This window comes from Castor canadensis, chromosome 14 (assembly GCF_047511655.1).
Source record: "Castor canadensis chromosome 14, mCasCan1.hap1v2, whole genome shotgun sequence".
In the NCBI taxonomy this organism is placed as follows: Eukaryota; Metazoa; Chordata; class Mammalia; order Rodentia; family Castoridae; genus Castor; species Castor canadensis.
In genome coordinates, this window is record NC_133399.1 from 54,145,497 (window position 1) to 54,167,792 (window position 22,296).

Sequence of the window (22,296 nt, forward strand, 5' to 3'; positions counted from 1 at the left end):
AAATCGAAGGCTCATTTTGTTTTATTACTGTAAGATTCAAGAGATATTTAAAAAAATATGCTTTCTACAGAATTCTTGGGAGGTTTTTGCCTACTGATGAGGAAGACTTAGAAGCCATCCTTGGAGGGATGGGTCCAGTCGGTGCTAAGTTCTGGACTTTATCTGGTTGTGAGAATTTATCTATTGAGCTAATTTGCTTGGCTGCTTAATCCAGTGGGTTTTTTTTTTTTTTTTTTTTTTGCCTTACTTCTTGCTTAGTACACTCAGCATTTAGATAACTTTTTTCTTGGATATTCTTTAGCCATTTGTATGAGGCAAATTCCTCAACTGGGTCTCAAGTTATGACATCAGTTTGTTCCATCTCCCTTCTCCCTCCACAACCACAGTATTGGTTTCCATTTTAACTCAGTAGCATCTCCATTGTCAGCCAGTTACAGAAGGTTCTTTTGCCACAGTTGGTCTGCACAGTGGGGCTGTGCAGCACTCTTGGGATATCAGAAGATATCAGCATTCCATCCTGGGGAGAGTTGAGTTTGGAGCACACTTCAGACAATACTGTGCAAAATAAGCATACTTTTGGAAGTTCAGACACCAGTTGGCTGATGAGGAAAGCAAAATAATAGTCTATTTCAAAGTGAGATGTAACTGACAGAAAAAAGAAAGTGAAAATTGCTTTTGAGAGTACTAAAAACTATTCCTTCCTTAGTGTATCTGCAGGTAGAGAAAAAAATGGGAAATGGGGAATGGAAGAGAAATATAGAAATCTGTGCTTTTGTTACATTCAGGGAATCAAAAGTGGTTATCTTTTACTTTTGATTACTTTCAAATTTAAGTTAAAATAAATGAGAACATTTAGTTTTTGTGAGTAGACATATTCTAAGTATGATAAGTATAATAATTAATGTTATTAATTCCCTAATAGAAGTCTATTAATTCTCTAATGTTATTAATTCTCTAAATTCTCTGTATGAGAATTGAAATTACTCTGGTTGTATTATTTAGACATTATAGTGTGCTCTCATAGGGGTCAATATTTGACATAACCAATAAATAAACAAAACGGAAAAGAAAACAAAATACCCCAACAGCCTTTCCCCAATTCATGTTCTCGGTCCAAAAGAACTTGATAACACATTACAAGTATTTTTAGCTGTCTTAAAGTTGCTTGTCAAGCTACAAAATATGGCCTACATATTTTTTCTATGTTTGTGGATCTATGGAAGAATAGCCTTGTCAGGGGTAAAACAGTCAAATAATATAATTTTAAGGAATGGAAGTGTAGCTCAGTGACAGACTACTTGACTTACATGCACAAAGCCTTGGATTCAATACCCAACACCACAAAATTAGTTAATTAACTAATTAATTCATTAAGGGAAATAAACTAAAAATAATATCTATTCAAAAAGGTGGATTTCTGGAGTAATGTACTTTCCCTCAGCTTGCACCTCCCTAGAGTTCTCACCATGCTTGTCCTCAGAGATTATCCAACTATCTCCCTCTTTCCTTCTTTGGTCCAGCAAGGTTATCCATTAAATAGGATAGTATAAAAAAATTTGATCTACCAATTTTGTTCATTGCCAAGAACTGGTTTTTAAAATGACAACTAGGGAAAGAGTAATAGAAGGAGTAAATCCTTCTATTATATGAATGTATGGAAATATAACAATAAAACCCCTTTGTATAATTAACATACACTAATAAGAGAGAAGCCAAGCATTGTGGCTCATGCTGGAGATACATATAGGGAGGATCACAGTTCAAGGCCAGCCCAGACAAAAAAGTCCTCGATACCTTATCTCAGCCAATAAAAAGCTGGGCACAGTGGCCCACACTTGTTATTTCAGTTAGGCAAAAAGCATAAATAGGATTCCGGTTCAGGCTGGCGCAGGTATATTCAAAAAATAAGGAAAGCAAAAAGGTTGAGGGCATGGCTCAATTGGTAGGGTACCTCATGGCAAGCATAAGTCCCTGAGTTCAACCCCAGTACACCAAAAAATAAAAAATAAAAAGACAAGTAGGGAAAAGGAGAAGATACAGGTAGTGCTCACTGCTAACCATTCTCCCTAATTATATTTGGTCTAACTCTCCTATGTTTCCCTACCTGTAAAACCAGTTAACAGGAAAAGGGATTTGCATTTAAGAACACAAAGGACCATATCAAACAAAACTGTGGGTGGATCCAAGATAGCAACTAGAGTGCAAAAGCAGATATGAGCTCTGTAAATCAAAAATCTTGCTGAGACGCTGGAGCCACACTTGCCACAAATAAAGCACCAAGAAGAATCAAAACTTCAACACCCTGAACCCCCAACCCATACAAAGCTTCTCCATGCCACGTTACACTGAGAAAACAGGAGGGCTCCCATGCCACCAGACACCAGCTCCAAACCTACTTGGGAGACATCCAGCAGACCAACAGGTGAGCATATAAGTATTCCCACAGCCACCCCTGGGATAAACCAGCATAACCCCCTGGGCAGACTGACCCCCCACCTGGCAAAAAAAATCTGAATAATAAGCAAGGAACTGAAAAGGAACACACAACAAAGGGGGCACGGTGCTGTAAGTAAACTGGAGAAAGGTGTAGGGGCAAGGAACTTTCAGTAAACAAAGACTGGAAAGGCAGAAGGTTCAACAGCAGGCAGGTGATAAGCCACTGCCTGAAATAGGATGGACAGTGGTCCACAAAGCTCATTTGCGGACAGTAAGCAACATCCAAAATCAAACGCTGCAAAATTGAGAAACAATCAGCAAACCAGCATAACACAATGACAGTAGGGAGCTGGCTGAGAGATCTCTGACCTTACCCCAGAGAAAGGTGGTGAGGCAAAGACACAAGCTCCCAATAAACCAACACAGCAAAAACCCAACTCCATAGCAGGACAGCTGATGGGCTACAGAGCTGATCTCTGGAACCTGAGGACAAGCCACACCTCACTGAGGGAGGAGCTGTCCAAGCAGCTGCCACTGAAAGACAGGAAAAAAAAACTGGTGAGTCTCCCCAACCACCTGGCAAGACTAAGACAGAGTTTCTGCTTAAATACCAACACCAGAACTGGATGCTGAAGTAATAACACCAACACTACTAAGACTGAAATTCTATTGTTCCTGAAACTGGAATTTATTATGTGTTTATTTGTTTCTTTGTTTGTTTTATCCCCTGTTTGTTTGCCTGTGTGTGTTTGTCCACCTCTCACTGTTGATTTTTTTGGGTATTTTTTTTTTCTTTCTTTGTTTCACTATTGTGAGTTACTTAATACTAAGTTAAATACAGACAAGGGACAGAAACAGCATATACACACTAACCTAAAACCCAACACACCCACAAAACAAAATTAAACCAAGGGAAAGAAAACAGGTGATCAATAGCCTATCAAGAACATTGTTACACGGTACCAAGTGGAACAGTGGGAAGATGAAAAAGGGATGGAAAAAATTCTCCCCCAAAAAATAAATTAATACATGATTCAGAAGAAAATGAAGAAAACAGATACCCACTTCCAGACTCCAACAAAACAAAGATAAACTATGCCAAGGAACCCAAGGAAGCCCACAAGAACATCCTGAAAAAAGAAATCCTGCAAGTAATCACTGAGAATTCGTGAAGATGTTACTACACATGATCAACCAAAATGTCCAAGAGGTACTCAAGAAATTGCAAGACAACAAAAATAAAGAACATGAGAAGACACAAAAACAAATAAATGAACTCATATGAATCCTAAATAAACACCAAAGTGAAACAGAGAAAACTATAAATAGAGAGATAAATGAATTAAAGATGAAAATGCCAATATTAAAAGGGAAGTGACCCATTCTTTTTTCTGAGAAAAAAGAATGAAACAGAAATATAAAACAAAATGGAAGGCCACTCCAGCAGACTAGAACAAGCAGAAGACAGAATCTGAGAACTTGAAGATAAAATGGAAATTAAAGGAAAAATTGAAGAGCTATTAATCAAACAACTCAAGACCTGTGAAAGGAATTGCAAGAACTCACCAACTCCATCAAAACACCAAACCTGAGAATCACAGGCATTGAAGAAGGAGAAGAGGTGCAAGCAAAAGGAATTTGTAGTATAGTCAACAAAATAATAACAGAAAATTTCCTAAATCTAGAGAAAACTATGCCCATTCAGGTCAGGAAGCCTCCAGGATACCAAACAGACTTGACCAAAATAGAACTACCCCACCACATATTATCATTAAAACAACAAGCACAGAGAACAGAGAAAGAATATTGAAGGCTGTAAGAGAGAAAAAACAAATAACATACAAAGGTAAACCCATCAAAATCACAGCAGATTTCTCAATGGAAACCTTAAAAGCAAAAAGAGCATGGAGTGAGGTATTCCAGAAACTGAATGAAAATAACTTCAACCCTAGGAAACACTAACCAGCAAAACTATCATTCAAAAAGATGAAGCAATAAGTCCTCCACAATAAGCAAAAATTAAAACAATATGTGATCACCAAGCCACCACTACAAAAGATTCTTCAAGGAATTCTGCACACAGAAAATGAAAGCAAAAAAACCATGGGAGGACAGGCAGTACCAAACCACAGGAGAATAAAAGACAAGGAAGTAGAGAGTAACATTGACTCAGCTGCACATAATCAAACCCTTAAACAACAAAAACAACTAAATGACAGGAATCACCACATACCAATCAATGCTAACACTGAATGTTAATGGACTTAATTCCTCCATCAAAAGACACCATTTGGCAAACTGGATTAAAAAGGAAGATCCAACAATCTGTTGCTTACAGGAGACCCATCTCATTGACAGAAACAAGCACTGGCTTAGGGTGAAAGACTGGAAGAAGATTTACCAAGCCAATGGTCCCCCAAAACAGGCAAGAGTATCAATATTTATCTCAGACAAAGACTTCAAACTACATTGATCAAATGAGATAAAGAAAGACACTCCATACTAATAAAAGGTGAAACACACAACAAGGAAATAACAATTATCAACCTACATGCACCCAAAGTCAGTGCACCCAATTTCATCAAACATACTCTGAAGGACCTAAAAACATATATAGACTCCAACACAGTGGTAGTGAGAGACTTTAATACCCCCCTATCACCAATAGATAGGTCATCCAAACAAAAAATCAATAAAGAAATTCTAGAACTAAAACATACCATAGATCAAATGGACATAGGTGATGTCAACAGAATATTTCATCCAACTTCTGCATAATATACATTCTTTTCAGCAGCCCATGGACCTTTCTCCAAAATTGATCATATCATAGGGCACAAAGCAAGCCTCAGCAAGTATAAGAAAATAGAAATAATCCCATGCATTCTATCTGATCACAACACATTAAAACTAGAAATCAACAACCAAAACAACAGTAGAAAACATACAAACTATTGGAAGCTGAACAACACAATGCTCAATCATCAATGGGTCATTGATAAAAGAGGAAATTAAAAGGTTCCTGGAAGTTAATGAAAATGAAAAAACAACCTACCAGAGCCTATGGGACACAGCAAAAGTAGTCTTAAGATGAAAGTTTCTAGCCATGAGTGTGTATATTAAAAGGACAGAAAGATCTCAAATCAATGACCTAATGCTACATCTCAAACTCCTAGAAAAACAGAGCAAGCAAATCCCAAAACAAGCAGAAGGAGAGAAATAATAAAAATAAGGGCTAAAATTAATGAAATAGAAACAAAAAGCAAACAAACAAAAAAAAACCACATACAAAGAACCAATGAAACAAAAAGCTGGTTCTTTGAAAAAATAAATAAGATTGACAGACCCCTGGCAAATCTGACTAAAATGAGGAGAAAAAAAACCCAAATCAGTAAAATCAGAAATGCAAAAGGAGAGATAACAAACACCACAGAAACCCAGGAAATCATCAGAGATTACTTTGAGAACGTATATTTTAATAAATTTGAAAATCTTGAAGAAATAGACAAATTTCTAGATACTTATTTCCATCCAAAATTAAACCAAGAAGATATTAATCACCTGAATAGATCTATAACACAAAATGAAATGGAAGCAGAAATAAAGTCTCCCAAAAAACGAAAAGTCCAGGACCTGCTGGACTCTCTGCTGAATTCTATCAGACTTTCAAAGAAGAACTAACACCAACTCTCCTTAACCTTTTCCATGAAATAGAAAGGGAAGGAACACTACCTAACTCATTTTATGAAGCCAGTATTATACTCATCCCTAAACCAGACAAAGACACCTCCAAAAAGGAGAATTATAAGCCAATCTCCTTAATCAACATCAATGTAAAAATCCTCAATAAAATAATGGCAAACCAAATCCAACAACACATCAGAAAGATCATTCACCATGACCAAGTAGGCTTCATCCCAGGGATGCAGGGGTGGTTCAACATATGCAAATCTATAAATATAATACAGCACATTAATAGAAGAAAAGACTAAAACCACTTGATCATCTCAATAGATGAATAAAAAGCCTTCATCAAGATCCAACACACTTCATGATAAAGGCTCTAAGAAAACTGAGTAGAAGGAAAGTACCTCAACATTGTAAAGCCTATAAATGACAAACCTATAGCCAACATCATACTTAATGGAAAAAAACTGAAACCATTTCCCCTAAAATCAGGAACAAGACAAGGGTGCCCACTGTCCCCACTCCTATTCAACATAGTACTGTAATTCCTAGCTAGAGCAATTAGGCAAGAAGAAGAAATAAAAGGAATACAAATAGGTAAAGAAACTGTCAAAATATCCCTATTTGCAGACAACATGATTCTATATCTTAAAGACCAAAAAAACTGTACCCAAAAACTACTACACACCATAAACAGCTACAGCAAGGTTGCAGGAGACTAAGTCAGCTTACAAAAATCATTAGCTTTTCCATACACCAGTAACAAACAAACTGAGAAAGAATATATGGAAACAATTGCATTTACAGTAGCCTCAAAAAAAATCAAACACATAGGAGTAAACTTAACAAAGGATGTGTGTCAGAGCCAGCAACGAGACTGTGCCTGTGTGAGTTGGTATCTGGCCTTGTGAGAAAGCTCCAAGGAACTGAGGCAAAAGTCTCAGACCAGACCAGTTGGTATCTGGCCTTGTGAGAAAGCCAGACATCCAGAAAAACAGTATTCAAGGTCCCCACATGGCTTCATGTCCTTCAGATGTAAATAAGAAAGTTATGCTGACCATGTGCTTCTTCTGCTTCTCTGTTCCCATTTTAAAAGAGACATAACAAAGAGTTAATTTTAACTGTGCTTCCCTGTGCTAATGTAACCTTGACATGTAATACTTGGCATGCTTTTTCTGACCAAATGCTTTCTGTGTAAAAGGAGTTTATAAAAATGGTAGTATGCTTCATTAAAGTGGCTATTGAGCAGGACTCAGTAGTCCTCTCATCTTTTAAGGTTCCAGTCACCCATGTCCCACCTGTAAACAGCAACAGATGTCAATGACCTCAACAAGGAGAACTACAAAACCCAGAAGAAAGAGACTGAGGAAGACTACAGAAGTTGGTAAGATCTCCCATGATCATGGACTGGTAGAATCAACATAGTAAAAATGGCTATACTACCAAAAGACATCTACATGTTTAATGAAATTCCCATCAAAATCCCAGTGACTTTCATCACAGAGATTGAATAATCTACCCTATAGTTTATTTGGAAACACAAAAGACCACAAATAGCCAAGGCAATACCCAGCAAAAAGAGCAATGCTGGAGGTATCACAATACCCGACTTCAAACTATATTCCAAAGCAAGCAATAAAAACAGCATGGTACTGGCAAAAAACAGACAAGAAGACCAGTGGAACAGGATAGAGGACCCAGATATGCACACACAAAGCTATGCCCACCTTATTTTTGACAAAGCCGCCAAAAACATACGATGGAGAAAAGACAGCCTCTTCAACAATGTTGCTGGGAAAAGTGGTTACCCATCTGCAAGAAACTGAAACTAGATCCATGTTTATCACCCTGTACTAGTATCAACTCAAAATGGATCAAGGACCTTAATATCAGACCTGAAACTCTGAAGTTAGTACAGAAAACAGCAGGGAATACTCTGGAAGTAATAGGCAAGGATTTCCTCAATAAAACATCAGCAGCTCAGCAACTAAGAGAAAGGATGGACAAATGGGACTTCATAAAATTAAAAACCTTCTGCACGACAAAAGAAATGGTTTCTAAACTAAAGAGACCACCCACAGAGTGGGAGAAAATATTTGCCAACTATACATCAGAGAAAGGACTGATAAACAGAATATACATGGAACTTAAAAAACTAAACTCTCCTAATATCAATGAGCCAATAAAGAAATGGGCAACTGAGCTAAACAGAATTTTTGCAGAAGAAGAAATTCAAATGGCCAAAAATCACATGAAAAAATGTTCACCATCTCTAGCCATAAAGAAAATGCAAATCAAAACCACACTAAGATTCCACCTCACCCCTGTTAGAATAGCTATCATAAAAACACCAACAACAACAGGTGTTGGCAATGATGTAGGGGAAAAAGGAACCCTCATACACTGCTGGTGGGAATGCAAGCTAGTTCAACCACTCTGGAAAAAAATATGGAGGCTTCTTAAAAATCTAAACATAGATCTGCAATATGATCCAGCAATCCCACTCCTGGCGATATACCCAAAGGAATGCAACACAGGTTACTCCAAAGGCACCTGCACACCCATATTTATTGCAGCACTATTCACAATAGCCAAGTTATGGAAACAGCCAAGATGCCCCACTACTGAGGAATGGATTAAGAAAATGTGGCATATATACACAGTAGAGTTTTACTCCGCCACGAAAAAGAATGAAATCTTATCATTCTCAAGTAAATGGATGGAACTGGAGAACATCATTCTGAGTGAGGTCAGCCAAGCTCAGAAGATCAAAAATTGTATGTTCTCCCTCATATGTGGACTTTAGATCTAGGGCAAATACAGCAATGTTGTTAGACTTGGGTCACATGCTAAGGGGAGAGCACATACAGGAGGTATGGGGATACGTAGGAAACCCAAAACATGAAAGTGTTTGATGTCCCCACAGCAGAGGAGCTAATACAGAAACCTTAAAGCAACACAGGTCAATATGGGAATGTGTCTGGAACTAGTGAAGAGGTCAGGTAGAGATGAATCAATTTTGGTTGTAACACACTTGTGCATGGAAGCAATACTAGGAATCTCTCTGTACAGCTATCCTTATCTCAACCAGCAAAAACACTTTATCTTTCTTATTACTGCTTATGTCTTCTCTTCATCAAAATTGGAGAAAACGGCAGAACAGGTTCTACCTGGAAGCAAGGGGGGGGGGGTGGGGAGAGGAAGGGGGCAGAGGCAGGGGGGGAGAAATGGCCCAAACAATGTATGCACATACAAATAAATGAATTTTAAAAAGAAAGAAAATACAGCAAATTATAAAAAAAACTGTGAGTGCACATAAAATATATACCTGATAACAGCATCCAGACTTCCAGTAAACAGCCAAGTTTGCCCCCAGTAGCTCATTATGGATAAGAAGCAAAGCTTGATCCATCTTCAGTTCCACGTGCCTTTTCTTATCTAAATCTAATGAGAATTGGAAAGAACAGTTATCAGAAGAAAAAAAAAGTACCTAAGAGATGTGCAACAAAGTATATCAGTAGTGCTCAAATACCTGCCGTCTGGGGCTTATAGGGTCTCTAATATATTACCTTCTGCATACACAGACCTACATATGTGCAAGCACGTGTATGTGCATACATACATGCCCTTTTCCCCAAATGCCTCTATTACAAATAAAGGTTCAGTCAACACCACTCATATACAGTGTGTAAAAGGACCATGCAAGGAATTTACATTCATCACATGCAAAGATGTGACATGCACTGAATATAATAGTTTCAATATTATGATGACACCTCATGAACTAAGTGTTTTCTTCATTTTACAGATGAATAAATTAAGGCTCAAAAATAGTTTTTATACATTCCCATGGCCACAGTGATTTTTCAATGAAATCACTGGTCTGAAATTTGTACAATTCCTAATACCATACATTCCTCTACCATATTACCAGTTTGTGGGCTCAACCTGGACATCTTGTTAGCAATGCAGAATTCCAGCCCTCCAAAGTCACAATGTGCAGGTTAGCAGGATTCCTGGGTGACCTGCACCCAGTTTGAGAAGTCCTGCTTTCTACCACATTGGTTTAGGGTTCTGAATCTCCTTTTAGATTCCATGGCAGATTTGAGAGGGGTAAGGAGAAAGTTTTAAGTCTGAAGGACAGAAAGACACACTGCACTCATAATCAAGAGTACAGTCTACCAGTTTACTAGGTGACATTCTTAGGGTGACACAAAAATGATGCACATTCAAGGGCTGAGAATATAGCTCAGTGGGTACACCACTGGGCTTAGCATGTGCAAAGCACTTTCAAATCCCAGCTGCAAAAAAAAAAAGGCAGGGGGGTTGATGCATACTCTAAAATTATGACTTGGTCAATTTGGTTGGAAGACAAAGTGAACTGCTATTGTATGACATTAAAGCAAAGTGGCCAACCACTGGATCACTTAAACCAACTGGATCACTTTATAATGATATACAAGAGAGATTAATTTACCCTCTAGCTTCCAAGCAAAAAGGGAAAACATTTAATAGCACAACTATACATCTGAAATTAATGTTCTTTTGACAAAGTTCCTTAAAAATGACTACTAGCAGTGAAATTTTCAAATAAAACTAACTTTTTAAATAGCTTCTGATATGCATTGTAAAATTTCTCTCCAATTTAGTGGTGCTAATTCAGAATGGCAACTGCACTGATTACAGACTCCCAGGTAATACAGATAATATGCTCTTATTGTGTGCCAGGCCCCAACAGCACTATGAAATAGCTCTTGGTGTCTTTTTTTCTTTCTTTGTTTCTTTCTTTTTTTAGTCAAGGCCCCACTACATTGTTTAGGTTAGCCTCAAATCCATGAATTCAAGTGATCCTCCTGCCTCAGTCTCTCAAGTAGCTGGGACTCGAGACAGCAACCAGTTTGCCTAAGGTCAGCACCTGCTAGCAACCAGGATTTAAACTGAGGTCAGCTGGCCACTGCACTTAATTTCTAGGATGCAGGGGCTCCTGAGAGGAAGCATATCTGCTCCCTAGCAGATGGCCCATGAGTAGCCTTTCAAGTTTTTTCCAGACTTTTTAGTCTAATGAATAGAAAACAGTACTTTTAATTAATGAGCAGGTATGAACATGTTTTCCAAATGTTTAACATCAGCATTTTCCTTTCATGGGAATTGTTGGAATATTTATTCAATCACTTACTATGCTAAAATCTTCTTAAATATTTCTATAATTTCTTTACTTTGCAACAATATTAAATTCTTTTTCATCTTTCTCATAATTGTCTTTAAATGTTACTTTTATATTTCTCTCATTCAGTTTTAATAGTTTTCCTTTTCAAATTTAGAGTAACTACCTATTGCCTTTCCCCTGTAATTTTTCTATGTATCATCATCCCTTCATTTCTATAAGTCTTTAGTGGTGCGTAGGTTTAGGTTCTTGTTTTAGGCTTAGATTTTCCTTGTGAATTTATACTTTAAAAGATTGTATTTGCTATTATTGCTAATTATATTATTCAGGAATATGCAGAGAGGCTAAGTCCTATCTAAACATCAGAATTGCCTGCAAAGCTTTAAAAGAGGGGGGTAAATGCTCTTGCCCACTCAAGACCAATTAAATCACAGTCTCTGCTCAATCAGCATGATTTTTTTAAATTCCTGACAAACAACAAACCTAATATGCAGCCAAGGTTGAAAGACCACCACTAGAGGCTGTGACTGTAACCAAAGGATTTTGATACCTTTCTTTGTACGTTTTTGCATTATTTGAATGTATTTTTTAAAATAAGTCTGCATCACAGACACAAAGGATGCATCACTTATGACCTCTAGTTGTCTAGCTGAGGGGTGAAGAACATTTGCCTGGTGGTAAAGCATTTGCCTAGCATGTATGAGGCCCTGGGTTACATCCAAAAAAAAAAATCCTCTAAATTGAACCTGATGTGGGCTTCAGGTTCAAGAAACAACTATCAACTTCCCATACAACAGAGTTAAGAAACACCAGGGCAACATTCATGGAGCATTATAGACAAAAGAACAATTTCCTTTTTCTTCCAGCCTAAATTGTCTTGGTGAGACAATAAACCAAGTAAAGTCACTCGTCTTTTTTTTTGGTTTTGTTTTCAAAATTTTTGAGACAGGGTCTCTCCCTGTAGCCCAGGCTGGTCCAGAACTCACTAAGCAGCCCCATAATTTAAGGCTGGGCTCAAATGCAAGATCCTCCTGCCTGAGCCTCCTCAGTGCTGGGTTACAACCCTGTGCCTCAATGCCCCGCTATAAAGTCACTTATATTGCAAGCTTAAATGTGCTATTTGTGTATTAGGTCTTTATTTCATTTCTAAATATTTAATTGCTGGTTCTAGCTCTTTGATCATGAATATCTTTGCTGAGCATATTTTTAGACCTATTTCATTTAATGTTTTCAAGTAAACATTAAGACCTAAAGTTATATTAAGTTTTTAACAGGAAGATTTCCAGCCCAAACATTGGTTCCTGGTGGCACAAAAAGCCTGGCTGCCCTCTTCACGTGAAGTTTCTGATATACTTAAGAATGAAGGCTGAGGTGTAGCTCAGTGGTGAAATGCTTGCCTAGCATGTATGTGTGAGGCCCACATACAAAAAACAGCACCATAAAAGAAAAAAACAAAAAGTCTAGTATGTTCTCTCAACTACATAGATTCACTATTTACAAGTCACCTAGTTCCTAAAATAATTAGTGTTACTAATTACAAAGAAAGCACTGGAACGTCCCTGACAATTGTGATTGGGCAGATTATGGAACTACTTGGAGTGGTCTCAAGTCTAAAAGGAGGTGAGTAGATGAGATTGGAGACTGTGGTTCAGGCTAGGGGAGGCAGTATTCAAAATAAAATCATCTGAGATGCTTTTTAAAAATTCCTTATGTAATCAAGGAAGAATGATACCATGTGGTTTGAAAGTAAATGGATGCAATTGGAGGACATGATATTAAGTGAAGTAAGCAGGCTCAGAAAGACAAAGGCCACATGTTTTCTCTCATATGTGGAAGATAGATCCAAAAGATAAACATATAAACAAAAACAAGCATTATCATATACAACCTCATATGTAGAACATGTTTGCAATCGTGGAACTACTGTATGGAACTCAGTGAAAGGAAAAGAGAATGATAGAGTATCAACAATATCATAATGCATAACATCTGCGAAGGTAGAGGATATAAGGCTATGTATTGAAAGCTGTTGAAAAATGGGGGATGGGAGGTAAAAGGTAAGGGAGAGCAATGAATGGGGTTGAATAGACCAAAATAAAGTAGACTTATGTGGGGACACGTTGAGAAACCCCTTGGAACATTGACTTAAATATGAATAATGAAATACAGGACTGTTAAATAGGTACAGTGGGGAGGGGGGATACTTGTGGGAGGAAGGGGTGAACAAAGGAGATTAAGGTGAGGGAATATGGTTGATGGATTTCATATATTTACACAAATAGAACAAAGAAACCTCTTGGCAATAGTTTTAAGTGGGGTAGTGTAAGAAAAATTATCTTTTCTATCAAAGTATTTGTTACCCTCTTAGATTACTTAAAAATGCCTCAAGACGCCATCTCAGGTGACTTGCATGTTTAAAGGGTCCTTGCTTCTTCTTTCCGATTCCTGTACAACTCCATTGCCCACCAAATTGCATGCCCTTACCCATCCCCCAAGACTTTTGGCCAATGGAGGGAGATTGTGAACCTGTGACCTGCACAAATCCCAGGTGAGGGGTGGGTACAACTGCATCAGGGATATAAGGAGGAGCCACTGTCAGCCATTTTGTGCTTGCGTGTTTAGTTACCTGGAGTGAGCACATTCTTGCCCCTCTTGATCAAGAGAAAATTGCCTTGTCAAGATTTTCTGTCACTTGTTTGCCTGTTTTTGGCACCAGAGGGTTATCAATTCCAACAATTTGGGGGCTCACCTGGGATTTTACATTCCGTCCAGGAAGGGGGTCCCACCCCTTCCCTGGGGAGACGTATCCTGCTGCCTGATTTTGGCGGCCTTGAGGTTCGGCTGAGGACAACTTTCCTGATCTGCAAATGAACTCAGACTGCACAATTTCTTGACAACACAGGTAAAAGAGCTCTGAAGAAGGGACCATGGTGACCATGTAAGTTTTGTGCACAAACCAAGACAAGAAACGTCACAGGGGTGACCAAGTAATGTCTTGGTAGTCGGGATACTGGAGGCTGTGTGATGTGTGAATGAGACATGTCAGGTGACATGCAGGAGATGTGTAGAGTGACACACAGGAGACATGTCAGGTGACACACAGGGAAAGCAAAGTCCTGATTTGCAGTTCTGAGGCGACATCAGACTGTTTAAGATGGAATTAGATTCTTAAATCTAATCCAGGTCAGCAGCTTACACTGACCCCCAGGCTACCAAGAGGTGCCTCAAACTCCCACAAAGGATGTGGGCAGAGACAGACAAAGCAAAAAAGAATCAGAGTGCAAGAAACCTCCAAGACAAAGGGAGGGGTTGAGCTCCTGATAGAGCACAGTTGACCAGAAGACAGAAATGGGAAATACAGCAAAGGGGGGGGGGCCCCCCGACAAAGACTCAGAGGATAAAATACCCTCTGGGAGGCCCCTAGGGAAGATATTAAAATATTGGAATGATAGCCCCCATACTAAAGGAAAGAGAAACAAAGAATGGTTAAATACTGTTGCTTCATCTGGACCCAAGAACTGATGTTAAACTCTTTGGTTTTTATTTTGGTCAAAATTTGGGTCTGACGAGGACTGGGTCTGTTAACTATTAATTGAGCATGTTAACAACAAAAGCTCAGTCACTCAAGAGGAGATGAAATATGCCCTCTGTTGGAGAAAGAGTCCTGTAGTCCTGTTTCCACTATAAATAAATAAATAAATAAAAACCAAAACCTCTTTCTAAGTGGGATTTACTCTCCTCCTTTCCCTTCCCCTTTTGCCTGCTCCTCCTCTGGCTCAGGTGCCAGAGCTGGCCCCAGCCAGGCCCTCCAGGTTTCCACACCTCCACCTCCACCCCCTTCAACTCCCAGCCACTCAGGCTTCTGCTTAAAAGTACAAAAACTAGAAAACTGGAAAAATAGATCCATAGAGGAATTATTAGGAGAAACACAAAAGGTATATGGTAAGGAGAGAGGAAGAAAAACAAAAACAAAAAGCAAATGTTATGTTTTATGTTATCCGCAATTGAGCAGGTTAATAGGGAAAAACCAAACCAATATCCTATTGGACCTCAACCAGCCCGACCTCCCTCATGGGGTATAAGAGACCAAAAAGTCAAAAGATGAAACAAAGAAGAGGGGAAAATAAGTGCTTTAACTGTGGGGAGACTGGAGACTTTAAAAGAGAATGTCCAGAAGGAAAAAGAGTGAAGGAAACTGATCCCCTAATGACCTTTGATGAAGAATAGGGGGTCAGGGGCTCTTTTACTTTGAAGGGTCCCACTCAGGGCCCTTGATAAATTTAGAAGTGGGACCACAATGTGAAGTTGTCACCTTCCTGATTGACTCAGGCACTTCCAGATCCTCCCTCTGTCTTCTGCCCAGGGGCTTAATCTATTCCCTGGAGAGGATACTAATTTCTGGGGGAAAGGGAGAAAGCTTTTCAGTTAAAATATTACAAGAAACAAATGTCTACTTCCAAGGCAGGATTACTAAGATACAATTTCTCCTAGTCCCTGAGGCAGGTACCAACCTATTTGGAAGACAGCTAATGACCTGATTAGGAATCAGTTTACATGTAAATAAGGGAGTTGTCCTCGGGGTGCTAACCCAAAAACATGAGGGTCAACATCAACCTGTGGCCTTCTTATCTAAATTTCTAGATCCTGTCACCTGAGGTTGGCCTGAGCACATTCAGGCAGTAGCAGCTACAGCCCTTCTAACCAAAGAAAGTAGAAAAACCACCTTTCAGGGAGACCTAATTATTAACACTCCCCATCAAGTTAGAACAATCTTAAACCAGAAGGTGGGTAGATGGCTGACAGATTCCAGGATCCTAAAGTATGAGGATAGCTTGCTAGAAAAGGATGACCTAACTTTAACTGCTGATGAGGCCCTAAATCCAGTCACCTTCTTGTCAGGAAGGCAGGAGGGAGGAGCCCCCAAACATAGATGTTTAGATATTATTGAATATCAAACTCCTATCCAGACCGGGTTCCACTTCTTTGTGGATGGATTCTCTCGGGTAATGGAGGAGAAAAAGGCATAATGGATATTCTATAATAGACAGGAAAGCCATGTCTATAATAGAATCAGGCCAACTCCCTAACAATTGGTCAGCACAGACTTGCAAATGGCTTGCTCTAAATCAGGCCTTAAAACACTTAAAGGACAAAGAAGGGACCATATATACTGATTCAAAATATGCATTTGGTGTGATCCACACCTTTGGAAAAATCTGGATGAAACAGGGCTTAATCAAGAGCAAGGGCCAAGACTTGGTACATGGAGAATTAACTCAACAAATATTAGCCTAAAACTACATGAAGAAATAGCCATAGTCCATGTGCCAGGTCACCACAAGAGGGTAAACTCTGAGACTCATGGAAATTATTTTACAGATGAGACAACAAAACAGGCTGCTCTCACCACTGAGGCCCCAGTCTTTTGTCTCATTCCATATCTCCCTGCTCCTCACATCACCTCTATCTTTACCCCCTCTGAGGAAGAACAACTAAAAAAACTTGGGCCAGTCAGGACTGAGCAGGGAAAATGGGTTCTCCCTGATGGGAGGGAAATGATCTGAAAGCCCCTAATGAGAGGACTCCTTAGTCTCCATCATGGGAGCCACTGGGAACCCCAAGCCATGTGTGATGCAGTTTTGCAAGCCTATGGGTGTATAGGGATCTATACACTAGCCAAACAAGTATCAGAAAGATGTCTCAGGTTATTACTAGAAAACATAATCCCAAGGTTTGGGGTTATAGAAAATATAGACTCAGACAATGGAAGTCATTTCACTGCCAATGTCCTTAAGGGATTTATGATGGCTCTAGAGATCAAACGGGAATATCATGCTCCCTGGCATCCACCTAGAGCTGAAAGAATGAGTCAGACTCTTAAAAACCAACTCACTAAATTAGTTTTAGAGACCAGATTATCTTAGACTAAATGTCTTCCCGTAGTGCTACTCAGAATTAGGACAGCCCCTCGGAAGGACATTGGCCTCTCCCCCTATGAAATGCCTTATGGGCTTTCTTACCTTAGCTCTGTTACTGATGTAACTTACTTTGAAACCAAAGACTATTTCCTCAAAAATTATATACTTGTATTGCCCTCTACTTTACTTTGTCTTAGGAAAAAAGGATTGTTAGCACGGGCTCCTCCACTTGACTTTCCTGTTCACCCACACCAGCCTGGCGATTATGTGCTAATCAAGACCTGGAAAAAAATAAGCTTGAGCCAGCTTAGAACGGACCCTTCCTGGTCCTGCTGACCATGGAGACAGCAGTCCAGACCACAGAGCGGGGATACACTCATTACACACAGGTAAAGACGGTGCCCTCACCTGACCAGAAGGAACAATGGACCATGCTCTCACATCCAGGCAACACCAAAGTGACTTTAAAAAGACTATAGTTAAAATATTCTTTCTCATTCATTTGGGAAATGGCATGCTTATTATTAATGTAACTCAGAGTACTTTTCCCTTAACTGTTGAATTTTATGCATACCAGATCCTTCCTTATGGAGGCCTTATGTCCCAACTCCAGATCCAAGGATACTCCTTTTATATTTGCCCCATCCGGGGAACCACAAGGAAGCCTGGTATCTGTCCAGAGTGGATGGATGTGGGGTGAAACACTGGTATAAAGGATACACTTCTCCCTTTTATGACAATCCTAAGGGCTGGACCAGACCCCAGGGCACTGGAAAGACTCCAATTTTTACCATCTAGAACAATCAACAGTCTTTTAACAGACTACAGTCAAAATTACAGCTGTTTCAGACATATTCCTCTTCTACTAAAGATAAACAATGTAATCCACTTAGATTAGTCACAGAAAACCCTTGAAGTATGACACAGAACCATCTATATTTTGTAGATATGGATTGAGACAGATGTCTCAGGGACAGACCTGTTAGGTACCTTTAAGCTCCATCTAGCTCCCAACCCCTCTTAGGTGACACCCAGTTCTACCTCCACTCCAATGTTACCTACATTTTTGTACAACAATCGAACTCAGGTAGCTGTAGTAGAAGTCAAGGACCTAAGACAAACTATGGCTATTGAAATTGGGTACAGGAATACAAATGCTTGGATAAATGGATAAAATGCTGTCCACACATTAAATGAGAGAAATTGCTAAGTTTGTACTACTGGGAGGCCAAAGTCTCAGGTGGTCCCGTTTCCATTAGGATGGTCCCCAGATCCAGGTGGATTGTATTGCATGTTGGCTCTGTTTTAGGATGCCAAAGCTTGGGGCAATGAATCCTGCTGGATGCTATCACTACTGTTCCCAGAGGTCAGAGGTCCTGCAGGTCAGCCCCCAAGGACTATTAGACCACCCACCCTAGACATCAACTATACCTCCTGTCTCACCAGACAGGGGGAATGACTGACAAATGTGGGAAACCTGATGGGATGCAGTGAAAACCAGTCCTTCAACAGCCTCACAAACCAGTCCACACTCTTGGTGGGCAGAGCCGATGTCTGTGGTACTGTGGGGGACCTTTACTTGAGATTCTCCCAGGTAACTGGAAAGACACCTGTGCTTTGGTGCAGTTGGCAATCACTTTCACCCTAGCATTTAGATCCCCAGCCCATGCCCAACACCTAGGAAAAGGAGAGACATAGGCATAGACACTGCAGCCAACCTCAGAGGCTCCTTTGGTCCCCATGCTTACATTGATGCCATTGGGATTCCTAGAGGGTGCCAAACGAATTTAAAGCCAGAAACCAAACTGAAGCAGGATTTGCATCAGTATTCTTCTGGTGGCCCACCATAAATAAAAATGTCAATTGGATTAATTATAGTTATTATAACCAACAAAAGTTTGCTAACTGTACCAGAGATGCCATCAAAGGAATAGCAGAGCAACTAGAACCAACTAGCCAGATGGCTTGGGAGAACAGGCTAGCATTAGACATGATGTTGCCCAAAAAGGGAGGGGTTTGCATACCAAATAATACAGAACTTGATGGAACTATTACTAAGGCCCTACAGGGATTAACGTCCCTATCTAACAAGCTAGCTGAAAACTCAGATATAAATGATACCTTCACTGACTTAATGGAAATTGGGTTGGGAGATGGAAGGGCTGGATGACCTCAATCTCAACCTCCTTGATCATAGTGGCTAGAGTTTTAATTTTAGCAGGATGCTGTATAATTCCTTGTGTCTGAGGACTAATACAGCGGTTAATTGAGACAACATTCACTAACAATCACCCCGCCCTACCAAAATAACTTGTTTCCATTAGAAACGCAGGGACATGAGAACCATCAGCTCCTAAATGAGTTTGAAGGAAAGAATTTAAATTAAAAGAGGGGAAATTGTAAGAAAAATGACCTTTGCTATCAAAGTATTTGCTACCCTCTTAGATTACTTAAAAATTCCTCAGGTCACCTTCTTAGGTAACTTGCATGTTTAAAGGGTCCTTGCTTCTTCCAGGTTCCTGTACAACTCCATTGCCCACCAAACTGCATGCCCTAACCCATCCCCCAAGCCTTTTAGCCAATCAGGAAAGACTGTGAACCTTTGACCTGCACAAATACCAGATGAGTGGCAGGTACAACTGCATCAGGGATGTAAGGAGGAGCCACTGTCAGTCATTTTGTGCTTGCCTGTTTGGTGAGGTGGAGTGAGCACATGCTTGCCCCTCTTGATCAAGAGAAAATGGCCTTGGCAAGATTTTCTGTCTCTTCTGTGTCTATTTTCAGCACCAGAGGGTTATCAATTCCAACAGTGGGGAGGTGGAGAGATGGTAGGGGTGAGCTAACCAATGTACAATATAAGCCTATTTGAAATTGTCACAATGAATCCCCCCTGGACAACAAATATGTCCTAATCAAAAACAAAACAAAACAAAACTGAGGGAATGAACTAAGACAACAAACAAAAAATATTTTTTAAAAAAATGAATTCTTTATGTAATCCCTGCTCTCAGGAGGCTGGGAGGGAGGAGCTGAACTACATAGTGAGATGCTGTCTAAAAAAACTTAAAAAAAAAAATCATTGTCTTCTTCTTCTTAGATTGGGGAGAACAGGCAGTTTGAACTTCACACACACACACCCGAACACCCCCCCACCCCCCCCACCCCTTCCCCCCCACCCCTGCTACAAAAAGGGGAGGCGGAAGGAGAAAGAGGCGGGCACTCTCCTAGGCCATGGGGACCTAGGAGACACCTTGCTAGGTGATAGTCATACCCTCCCCACACACTGGCCAAGGGCCTAGCGCGCACTTGATCCATCCCACTTCAACTGCCAAACAGCCTGCGGGGAGGCGCTGGTGAGGGGCCCTGACCCCGTAAGCCGCTTCCCGGTGCCTCCCCAGATGCACACCCGGGCCACGTGGGGGCTCGCGGGCAAAGCAGGACCTGGGCCTCTGGTCTGCAGGAGGCCGAGGCAGGTCCCCAGCGGGCCGGCCAGGGGAAGCCAACGCCCATCCCCCTCCCCCACCCCACAGGACCGCAGCCCTCTGGGGAGCGCTCGCCTCCGCGGAGGCCCTCCTCTACACGGACTAGATTCTTCTCACTTAGCAACTGTGAATAACAAGGGTCCCAAAGCCATTCGATTCCTCAGCAAAAACCCAAACAAGGCCAGGCCGCAGCCAGCCTGGGACTTCCTGGGCCTTCCGGGTCCTCGTGGACGCGTCTGGGTGCCACCCCTTCCGCGGGCCCGCGCCCCAGCGCACTCACCGGGCTCCTGAGAGCCGCCAGGGGCCAGCAACACGGCGCTCAGCGCGGACGCCGCCAGCAGCAGCGCGGCCAGCGCCCGGCCTGCGCCCCGCGATGCACTCATGCCTCCCGCCGCCGGCCGCGGACGCCCGGGCAAAGCCTGCTCAGCCGCCGCTCGCCGGCCGCAGCGCTCCTCCGCCCCGCGCCGTGAGGTTTTGGCTGACGGCCCCGCGCTCGTGGTAGCCTCCCCCTCCATAAAGTCACGGCCTCCCCATGAGTCACCCGCGGGGGGCGGGAAAGCCAGGTGGAGGGCGCTGCGGCCGGCGGCCACCCGTCCCGCCGGGAAAAAGCGCCGCCAGCCGAGAGGGGCGGGGATTGGCAGGGCGCAGCAGGCGCTCGGCCCTAACGCCAAAGTTCTATGTGTTTTGTAGGGCGAGAGGCACCCAGAAGAGAAACCTTTGCTCCTCAGTCCATCACCACCTCCCAGTCATTCATCAAATAGGTGTTAGAGTCCTCTGTTGTAGAAAATGTCTTAGTAAAAAAGACTGTGCAGTCCCCCACCCCAGAGGCGCTACTTGCCAAAATGCCTTAAAAGCATTCTTTGAAAACCTGTTGCCATCTCTGATAAAGTTTAAAAAGCCAGAGTAGGAGGGAAGGAGACTCTTGGCTGTATAACTGGAGAAACTTTACACTTAAAAGCAGACAAGTACAATAGTGCTGGTAGCACAGTTGTTTGTAATTGCAAAACCTTGTAAACAAGCTCAATGAATCAGTGGGAAAACAAACAGATTGCAATACACCATACAGCAGTGGAAATGATCTAGACTACCACATGAATGAATCTTAGAAATAAGGGGAAAATTCAGGTTGCAGAATAGCTGTGTAAGATAAAAGAGGCAAAACAATACTATGATTTGTGTGTCTGAATTATATGGTAATTTTTAAAGTTACAACAGAGTGATCGTGCTCTGTTAGGAGAAGGACAAGATGCTAAGGCAGCATTTGACAGAAGCACCTAAACTAGCCTGAAAAGGCTTCTAGGAGGCCTGACATTCCGGAGGGATGTTAGCCAGGGCAGGAGAAAGAGAGTTCTAAAATGGAAGTTTGTAGCTATCCATACACTGGAATTTTGCGGTGGTGAGGATCCTTGTTCCGCTTGGAAATCAAAGGCGGACTAGAGCAGCAAAGATCAGAAAAGTTTTATTTTCAGAGGAGAGAAAGGAAAGGCCACATGGGGTCATGCAGCGGGACCGGAAACCGGTGGTCCCCTGAGTCAGGTTGGAAGTCGGGTTTTATAGCTTTTTTATTGCCTGAAGGTGGAGATTTTGGCATGGATGGATGTCAAAGGAT

General features: G+C 41.1%; 1 protein-coding gene across 2 annotated transcripts in view; it reads right to left on the reverse strand.

Moving 5' to 3' along the window:
- Positions 1 to 21,416, reverse strand: part of Hgsnat (heparan-alpha-glucosaminide N-acetyltransferase) — a 66,374-nt gene extending 44,958 nt beyond the window's left edge. The window contains exons 1-2 of one of the 2 annotated variants that reach the window (XM_074054571.1): positions 20,968 to 21,416; positions 9,452 to 9,567 (exon numbers count right to left, since the gene is read on the reverse strand). In XM_074054571.1, coding sequence (XP_073910672.1) covers positions 9,452 to 9,567; positions 20,968 to 21,202 — 351 coding nt within the window. In that variant the 5' untranslated portion in view covers positions 21,203 to 21,416. Of the gene's footprint in view, positions 1 to 2,810; positions 2,830 to 9,451; positions 9,568 to 20,967 lie in introns of those variants that run through there. The other variant, XM_074054570.1, reaches the window with a different exon arrangement.
- Positions 21,417 to 22,296: the final 880 nt, after the last annotated feature.